The sequence below is a fragment of the Octopus bimaculoides genome, chromosome 19 (assembly GCF_001194135.2).
Source record: "Octopus bimaculoides isolate UCB-OBI-ISO-001 chromosome 19, ASM119413v2, whole genome shotgun sequence".
Classification (NCBI taxonomy): domain Eukaryota; kingdom Metazoa; phylum Mollusca; class Cephalopoda; order Octopoda; family Octopodidae; genus Octopus; species Octopus bimaculoides.
Window position 1 is genome coordinate 50,269,760 of NC_068999.1, and position 10,703 is coordinate 50,280,462.

General features: G+C 37.1%; 1 protein-coding gene across 6 annotated transcripts in view; it reads right to left on the reverse strand.

Moving 5' to 3' along the window:
* Positions 1–10,703, reverse strand: part of LOC106882868 (sodium/hydrogen exchanger 2) — a 118,216-nt gene that overhangs the window by 14,583 nt on the left and 92,930 nt on the right. For all 6 annotated transcript variants that reach the window (XM_014934948.2, XM_052974916.1, XM_052974917.1 and 3 more), the window contains 9 exons: positions 9,110–9,155; positions 7,732–7,773; positions 7,267–7,338; positions 6,049–6,130; positions 4,975–5,002; positions 3,756–3,865; positions 2,954–3,029; positions 1,932–2,002; positions 668–779 (listed from right to left, as the gene is read on the reverse strand). In XM_014934948.2, coding sequence (XP_014790434.1) covers positions 668–779; positions 1,932–2,002; positions 2,954–3,029; positions 3,756–3,865; positions 4,975–5,002; positions 6,049–6,130; positions 7,267–7,338; positions 7,732–7,773; positions 9,110–9,155 — 639 coding nt within the window. The remainder of the gene's footprint in view (positions 1–667; positions 780–1,931; positions 2,003–2,953; positions 3,030–3,755; positions 3,866–4,974; positions 5,003–6,048; positions 6,131–7,266; positions 7,339–7,731; positions 7,774–9,109; positions 9,156–10,703) is intronic.

Below are 10,703 nucleotides of genomic sequence, written 5' to 3' on the forward strand. Positions count from 1 at the left end.
ACACACACACACACACACACACACACACACACACACACACACACACACACACACACACACACACACACATATGCACTTTCAGAATTTCAAGAGCTTGTTTTCTTGTCGAATTGTGACCACTTATCGCTCACATAACATCCATGTTATTAGCAATGAAGATTATACTTAATTAATCCTACTATTTAATTGCATATGCGTTCATTTATTTGTCCAATCCAATCAAATTAACTAAACAGAAATTCATGGGGAATCTTTTCAATATACACTTTCATACATCAGTACTTAATGGTTGTTAATTCTTCTGGATAATTCTACAAAAGGGGAAAAAAAGAAGAAAAAAAGGCCTAAGAGAAACGATTCACATATATTTCTTCCGTCGTACCTCTTCATTATGTTCGACAATGGACCGTACTCTGTATGAAGAATTTACTGAAAATGCTTGGAATACTACAGAACAGACAATAGACATATATATATATATACTCTCATATGGGCGTGCGGTGCATAATAGCACTGGTGTTTAAATTGCTGGCGGGCGATATTCTTAAAACGGTAAGGTGTAATTCACGCAACCAAGTTGGTCTGCCACAAAAGGACGCTAAAATTTAAAATTTATAACCACAATGGGATCTTATTTGGTCGGATTAATATACAACAAAAATCTTACCTTTAACGCTGGAGGTGAATTTTGTAATGACAGCACATATGCACCCAACTAGGGTACCCATAGAAAAGCCTCCGATGCAGACAACGAAAAACTTAGCCACACCGAGCGCCACCTGTTGATAGTAAAATACAGAAAGTAAAGATAAAGAACGGTAAGAAAAACTTTGGGTGAAGCATCAGCAGTGAAAAACACTGGAGATACAAACACACACATACATATATACATATATGCACACATTTATAAATACATACATACATACATATATACATACATACATACACATCTGCAGTTACTCTATCAAGATTACAAATTCAGGTTCATACCTGTAATTATTGGGGCCCTGGGATATGTAATACACTGCCTAAATACCAATCTTGAGAAATTAGCTCCTCAAAATCGGAAAGGAGAAAGCTGATTCGAAGTCTACAGATCTACTCCATCACTGGGACTGTGAAAGTCTGTAAAACTTACCAGAAGTTTGTCATTTAAATATATATGAACATGTCTAGATATGCAACTATAAGCATGAGAATACATACATAAAATGAAACATACAAATCTGCATATATACATACATACATACATACATACATACATATTTATATAAGGGCATTATTACAGAATAATGCCACACACTAGACTTCCAAAATAAACACATTTTTACCCTTGGGAACAAAAAATGATGGTTTTTTTCCCCTTTGAGTTTTTTCACGGTAACTTCTTGATAGAATTCTTAAAAATTTTTTTATCTCATTATTGAATTAATTTAATACATACATACATACATACATACATACATACATACATGCACACGCACCCGTGGGTGGAGTAATGTTTCTCAATGCCTGCAGGCAAAGACATTTTTGGTGTGACATTTGAATCAAAATGCATGAGAAGGTAAAGAAAATTTTACGTTCCAGGATGATTGCGCATGTCTGTTCACATTTTGCTACACACACACACACACACACACACACACACACACACACACACACACACACACACACACACACACACACACACACACACACACACACACACACACACACACACACATACACACACACACACACACACACACATTGCATTTCAGGACAAAGGCAGTAATGTTGATCTCCCTCCTTCACCTAAAAGCCAGTCGCGTAAGAATGGGCCATTGCAAAGGTGATTACACTGGCGGTACTCCGGCATGGCCACATCCTTGGAGCTGAAACGTATAAAAGAATATAAGAATATAAACTGTAAAGATGTTAAGTTTCCTTACCTGCTCTCCATGTATGACTTCCATTTCGTTATAGGTCTGCATCACGTTATACAAAACAACAGTAACACCATCTGTTATTTGGAAAGAAATAAGAAACAATTGAAAAGTCAAAAGATATAAATATGTTGAACATCCATACCTACATACATACATATTTTTCTGGTAAAAGTGAATAAAGATCATACCCCAACCATATTTTCTAAGTTTATTTCAGGACAGTCTTTTTAGCGGATGGCATTGTAAATTGTTTTAACAACAACTTCGTGCCGCATCGGGAGGTAGTACCGTGACGATATTTTAGGACAGCTGCTAATCACATGCGTAATGTTTTCCAAAGAAACATGACATAGCCTACACATGCTGTTGCACCTTGGGATTACAAGAGCGTCACTATCTCTCTTGTTCACAATCTCCTGTTCTTGGATGGCAAACGCATAGTCTTTAAAGTGTGATGTGATGTAGTGGTCTTGTGTCCAAGAGAGGCTGCACATCATGGCAATTCTACTGTCTTTTCTAAGCTTCCATGCAACATATCCATGCACGGTCTTTTTTGTTTGTATGTTGAGTGCTTCCCATCCAGATCTTCTCTGAGGTAAGAGAGTCCAGCTGTTTTGGGGCTGTATAGGAGATCATCAGGAAGAGAGTGTTTCTTGAGGAGTTCACTGCCAACACGTACAATGTTATTCACTTCACTTTTCAGGACTGCATTAATATATTTATTTTTGCTGCTGTTGTTTAGCAGGTGCTGTCTGAGTGATACCATACGGCATTCGAAGGCCGTCTGTGCACTGATCTCAGGCCTCTACCACCTTCATTTCTTTTAAGGTAGAGCCTATCAACATCACTGTCTCTCTGGAAGTTCCTAGTTGTTGTCAGGATTTTGCGGGTTTTGAAATCTATGGAGTGGATTTCCTTTACAGATCAATGAAGTATCCCATGTATGTATGTATGTATGTATGTATGTATGTATGAATGTTGCATTCCTACCAAAACGAATAGCTGTAGAATCGATTGACACTTACCGTTTAAGAGAGATTCTCCAAACACTAGGAAGTATAAAACACTATTAACACCCATTTCTTGAAAGACTGCCAGTACCTGAATAATAATAATAATAATAATAATAATAATAATAATAATAATAATAATAATAATAATAATAATAATAATAATAATAATGGTCTCAAATTTTGGCACGATACCAGCACGCTTAGGGGAGTAAAACCAGTCTTTCAATGTATTAGAAATATCGTACATTCAACGTGTTGGTCATGCTCTGAACACAAATAAGGAAATCCTAATTAACAATGTAGTATCTATTAATTAAAGAAAGTAAATTTAAAATGTAAACCATGGTTGTGTGGTTAAGAACGTTGCTTTGTAATCATATGGTTTCAAGTTCAATCTCATTGTGCGGCACCATGGTTAAGTGTCTGCGCGCCGACCAATGCCTTGTGAGTGACTTTGGCAGGCAGAACACACACACACAGGCACACACATGCACATGCATACACACGAACGCATACGCGCGCGCGCGCACACACACGCGCATGAATATCGTGCACTCGCGGAAGCAAGGTAAATCCGTTTCAAGTGAAGTAAGAATGAAACATTTCTGTACGCCTTTATTTAGCATAAATAGAATAGCGTGACGTAAAACGAACCTACATCATTAACCGTTTCGGCCAGTGATTTGTATATTCTCTTTAGTCAACCAGCAGAGACTCAGAAAAAAAAAAAAGGAAAAGAAAACGAGCTAATGAGTGTGAATGAGACCATGTATAAAGAAAAAAAAAGTTACGCAGGTGTAGTATTTCTACTTACAGCAACAGGATCTACTGCAACAATTAGGGAGCTGAAGACCAGGATTGGGATGAACTGTATAGTAATTTCTCCCATCGCTCCAATAACTGCCAATCCATAGAGAGTTAAACCTAAAGAGAGAGTAAAAAACTACGTCAAGTTATAGACAGACAACGTCAGATAAAGAAAAGTACTTTAGGAAGCAAACTTAATTCAAATACGTCGAGGTTTTACGTATGTAACAGTAATGTTGGCACTCTGTCGCTTACGACGTCGAGGGTTCCAGTCGATCCGATCAACGGAACAGCCTGCACGTGATATTAACGTGCAAGTGGTTGAGCACTCCACAGACACGTGTACCCTTAACGTAGTTCTCGAGGATATACAGTATGACACAGTGTGACAAGGCTGACCCTTTGAATTACAGGTACAACAGAAACATGAAGAAAGAGTGAGAGAAAGTTGTGGTGAAAGAATACAGCAGGGTTCGCCACCATCCGCTGCCGGAGCCTCGTGGAGCTTTAGGTGTTTTCGCTCAATAAACACTCACAATGCCCGGTCTGGGAATCGAAACTGCGATTCTATGACCGCGAGTCCGCTGCCCTAACCACTGGGCCATTGCGCCTCCACACAATATAGACATTGCAGATTGATTTGGTATCGCCTTTAAAGTCAAATGGTGAAAGTAATAGACATGTTGTAATAGACGGTGTTATTAGACCTTCTCAGTGAAATATATTCAACTCATTTGGCAAATTTCTTATATCATTGCCCCACCACATGGAATCGTTGATAACCTATCGACCCCTCATTATGTAAATTTCTAAAATAAAATACAAAACTATAATTAATAAAAAAAAAAATTATTGATTTAAAAATATGTTTTTTTCATTCTTTCCTGTCATTACTGCTTTTTAATTAAGAAATATTTAAAGAATCTTATTTATGTCGACAAAATGGTTGGTTAATAATTCAGCATCTCTAATGCTCAAAACTAACACACACACACACACACACACACACACACACACACACACACACACACACACACACACACACACACACACACATTGTGTAGGTACGTTAAAATCCAAGCTGTGTCCTCTTGAAAGACATCGATGGGTTTGGCTAAAACCCTTCCAAGGCTGTGCTCCAGCAAGGTCGCAGTCAAACGACAGAAACAAGAAATATATATAAAAAAAAACTAAAGTGTTGTTTATTATTAAGAGAATGAACTTACCGATGAATAAAAAATTAAGTATGGTAGCCTGGAAAATAAACAAAAGTAAAAGAAGTTATAAAAAAAATGTTAATACGTAAACTGTAACATAACTAAACAATTTTTCTATTTCTAGAAAGATATTCGTTATTGATTTTGAAGTTTTTACACTGCATTTCGAGCAGTCTGTTCTCCGATCGTTTTTGGTTGTCACATTTATAAATATAAAGAAGTAATCGACAATTATTTATGCCATACGATTCTGAAGTAATTGATTAACGGAACTGGGCCGATGTGTTTGTTAGGCATGATCTGGTGATGGAAGTAATGAATCTCAGTTGTTGGACGACGAGGATGGACACTGTTGTCGGATAAACTGAATTATCCGCCCCTGACACGTCTGCCATTAATGTTATTCTCAGCGTAACACAATACAATGCGACAAGGTTGAGCCTTTTGAATAAGGAGTACAGTCTACCTCAACGGGCTTCTATATAGTTTTCATCTACCTTATTTCACTCACGAGGTGTGGGTCAACCCTAAAAGACAAAAAATGAAATCTGACCAAGATCTAAGTATTCTTGCAGAATACAGATGGCACGTTTCTGTAGGTTGACAATGCATGTATCTTTATCATGATAATAATTAAAGATAGAGAAGAAAATAGTTGTAGACTAATAGATATATGTGTTCCCATTGATAAAAAATATATCTGTAAAGGAACTTGACAAATTAAGTAAATATAAGGACCCAGAAATTGAAATACAAAAGATGTGACATCTTAAAGCGAGAACTTCCTGTTATTGTGGGTGCCGAAGGTATGATAAGAAATGGATGTCAAAAACATCTAGATAATATCCCAGGAGAACCATGCCTCAGAGAAATCCAAATGATTGCGCTGACAGGTACTGTCCACATCTTTAGAAAAACCCTATCAATTCAAATGTCTGTGATGTATTACATGAAGATATTTCGATACTTCCCCTCCCCAGGCTTTCAGCCATACTGTAACATCTCTTATCCTCCAATAATAATAATAATAATAATAATAATAATAATTATTATTATTCTTTATTAAACATGTTGTATACTTACTACAACAGCAAATATCAAGACACTTCCAAGATTTTCGTAAAAGACCTTGTCGTTTAGACTGTAAGATGCTTCGAGAATGATTCTGTTCGGTAAAAATATAGATATAAAAAGAAAGGATGAGAAAGGAATAGAGAATAAAGCTGTAAAGGTGTCTGAATATTTGTTGAATAACGAATGTGGGGGAAGGAAGAAATTGGGTTATTTTAGATTTATGGAAGATATTGTAAACATATAGAACTTTTCTATTTATCTCAAATATTCCAATTTTAGCTGTGTGTTAGCGCTTATTTTCAGGGATGGTATTGGTGATATCATTAAGAAATAACTGACGACGTGGTTTTAGTTTTCTAGATCGCTAGTGACCGTGTGATATTTATATCACAATGTCCCTTAATTAAATAGTGAAGCAAAACTTCTTTATCTATAAATATATTTATTTGCAGTCGGTGCCTCACTTGGCCTAAGCCGTCATCTTTAAGACAAATAAAAAGTAAGCACACATACATATTGAGTTAGTGCATAATTATATCATAAGACTTGGAAGGCAGCTCCTTGAGCAACACTCTCTGTTTGATAACCTAGAATACATGCCCAAAGAAATCGCACGACTCTACCGTAACATATCAGATGAAAAGATGAACCTATAAGAGCAGAAGACTATGTAGAGATATGTTAGTAGAAAGCTCCGTGATGATAGTAACATCGATCATCGAAGCAGTTTATCTTGGACGAATAGCCGGATTACTATTTCCCGCTTTGAAGGGTATGCATTTGCAATCTAGGAACAGGAATTATCAACCAAGTGCCTAATACACAAAAGGGATAGAGACGCAGGTAAAGCCGTAAAGTGTGACAACCAATGCAAACTTTGTGGAGTTCACACTGATGGTATCACCCACGTCATAAGCAGCTGTCTGAAAATGTCATCACAGTTTTATCTACCGATGAGATATGACATTGTAGCTAGGACACTCTATAATGAAATCTTTCTATCTTATATATATGTTTATATAAATGAAATCTATTTTTATGATACATCTATTAATAAGTGTAATTATGTATAAAGGCAAATAAACATATTAGCAGAACACATACATAAACTGTGCATACACACAGGCACACACAAGCACATACATGCTCACACAGAGATACACACACACACAGATGGCCAAGCACACGCACACTTGGTTAAGATATGACCAGTAAACTTTTACTTACGGAGGCAGCAGATAAATAAAAAATTGATGAGGAGTGAAAAACCTCGGAAGCTCTGATGCGATATTAGTAAAACTGAAATAGAAAAATACAAATTGATGTTATACTCATATTATAAAATATAATTACAATTATTTGAAACTACGTTTTAAAATGTAATTAAAATGTCCCTTAATTTTTGTTTCCTAAAATATATTCTTATTTTTGTATTTTTTTTCATTTGTTCCAGTTATAAGGCTGCAGCGATGCTGGGACACCGCCACGAAGGTCTATTTTGCCAAACTGCTAAGTTACGGTGACGTAAGCAAATCAAGACCGGTTGTCAATAGGATGAAAGGGGATGAACACAAACACAAACACAAAAATACACAAACCGAAGCCTTGACACAGTGAAGACACCTGACTGATGGCTGAAATTAAAACTACTACTACTACTACTACTGTGAAGAGAAGACTAAATGTACTTACTGTATAATAGCACCAACAATGGTACCGACGAGGATGAGCATGCTGAAAGAGAGAAAGAGAGAAAAGATAGAATGAGTGGTTAGGGAGACATTTATAAGGTAATAACAGACATTTATTTCCCAAGAGACAAGGGAAACTATGCGGAAACCCTATTCTTGGGTTGCATACATAAACCATAGCCTCATTTGACATCACCACATGGCAATTAAGTGTCTTTATCGGAGACCATTGTGTTGCGAGTAGCCCGACCAAGACTCTGTGCTTTCTTTCCCCGCCAATATATTATGATACCTTCTAGGAAGGTTTTAAAAAAGGATAACGCTTCCCTGTTTCTGTGGTGTGTTTATTCCTTCCATGGACAGAACACCCGTCCATCACAGGGTACTTATTTTTTTCCATCTGAGTGGACTAAATCAACGTGGAAGGTAGTGCTTTGCTCAAGAACACAACTCGTTGTCCGGCTCGGCAATCGAACCACAATCTCACGATCATGAGTCCAACACCTTAACCATTAAGCAATGCGCTTCCACACTTGGAAGGTTATGAGGCACTGCCTTTCTTGTATGATTAACTCTTTACCTGTTCAAAGCATTTTATAAGTTTGTCTTAAACCAGTGCTGAACAACCTTTTCTCATTTGCGGTACACTTATATTGTTTTCAGAATTCGGTGGTATACCTGAATTAAAATTATAACTGAAAGTATGGGGAAAAAAATTATATTCAGGTTACACTGCAGCACACTTAGCATCGTCTCATGGTACACAAGTATGCCGCGGCATACCGGTTGCGGAGGACTTAGTTTCATACGTTGTGTTATGTAAGGCTTTCCATTCATATGTCCCATTTTACTCTGGCGGTTGAAAAAATTGTGAATGCCTATCATATATGATGCATGGAAGTTAGAGAAATATGTCCTGAATATCACATGGAATATATATACAGGGCAGGCAACGAGTTAAGCTCATAAAGACTACCATAATAAATATTTCCTTTACGCTGCTCCGAAATTCCACAGTGGAAATATGGTATATTGATATCTTTGTCTCTGGAATTGAGTATTTTGAGAAAGCGTGTACAGGTGAAGTGAAACGATAGTACTGTCAGGATCGATAGCGGATTATATATTTCTGTTGGGCTGCGAGCTTCTACGATTACTTCTAACAGGATTCATATTAAAATAGCAACAACAAAAACAACATCAACAACGGCGACGACGACGACAACAGAACAGAATCAACAAGAAAGAAAGATCAACAAAAACAAGAACAATAGCAACAACAACAACTACAACGACAACCCCCCCCCCCAGTAGCGACATCAACGAATAATAACAAAATAAGTAAGAGAATATATTAAGAATTATTAGGACTTCCTTACCATGATTCTGGAACAATCGATGACAAAAAGTTTGAATAATGGAAACCTGAAAAACAAAATAAGTTTAAATATATTAAATGAAATCTATATATTCTTGAAATTAAATGTCCGGGAGAAATAAGAAATGAAAATCTGTGGCAGAATGGTTGGGCAGGGAGAAGGGTGCAGGTGCTCGTGGAAGAACAGATCCTCAAGCACAAAGGAATAGGACAGGCCACACTTTAATGGGACCATCATGCTGCATTACCCAACAGGCTCTCACTTAGGACCAACAAGAGAGGACGCCCTAAAAATAGCCGGAGACAGGATACTGAAGCAAGGCCGAAAATGTAGGGATCTAACTGGAGAGAAGCAACTCTTTGCCAGCAATACACGTTTCCTTCTATTGGCTTCAAGCGCCCAAGACATTGAGGACACTACAAAGACACAATACGTTTTTAATATAGAAACGAGGCCATAATCTGCGAAGAGGGGTGGCTTAGTCAATTATATTAACCCAATCATTACTGGATCTTTGTTTTATCGACCCCAGAAGGATAAAAGGATAAGAATAAGGACAAGAACAGATCGAAGATGTTTGCTTTGCTTCAATGTAACGTGCTTTTGATATATAGCATTATATAAAAGGCAGCGAGGTGGCAGAACCATTAGCACGCCGGGCAAAATACTTTGCGGCATTTCGTCCGTCCTTACGTCCTGAGTTCGAATTCCGACGAGGTCGATTTTGCCTTACATTCTTCTGGGCTCAATAAAATAAGTACCAGTCGAGTACTCGGGTCGATGTAATTGATTTACCTCTTGTGCTAAAATTTGAAACCGATATATAGTATTATAAAAACAAACGTCAATCAACAAACATATTCTTCTGTAGTTATCCACTGATCAGCTGGTTTATGGGAGTTATCAGCGAAGACAAAGTACCACTTTGTGTTACAGATAAAATATCATTTGGGTGACATTTTCTGGTGGCAGCTATTCATTCGTGGGAATAGCAGTATTGTTCATACGTTTTTTTCCCTAACTCTCCCAATGCAAATGTAATGTAAATGTTTTGTAACTGTGAATAGATATTTGTTTAAAGGTGACAAATTTATTCCAGGCGAAACTGCAGAGATGTCAGCTCTCGAATGATGTTCCTTTTCACCCGGATTTGACCCTCGATTGTTGCAGTTTTGAATGAATAAGTGCATGAATGAAAATTCTGTTCGAAAATGCAACAGTCTCTTAAATAAAAAATACCTTAAAAAAAACAAAAAAAACTGGACAATGGCCATAGTGCGAAAACAAAATCAGGACAACAGGATATGAAGGGGATGCAGACTTGCATTACAGGTTATTGGTTCCTTGTTCCAGACTTCATTCTGCTTTCTTCGAGTCACTTTTTTTCAGGGTCAACAAGACTTTGCTCTTATTCTAACAAAGACTTCAATCTACTTATCCAAACATAAGACGGGTTTAATTCATTCAATAATGCACAGCAATAACACATGCGTGGCACAGTGGCAATGTGAGACGTCAATACGGGTTAGGGGCAATGTTGAAAAAAAAAACTGAAAGAAGCTCGTTGTGTGTGTGTATATATATATATATATAT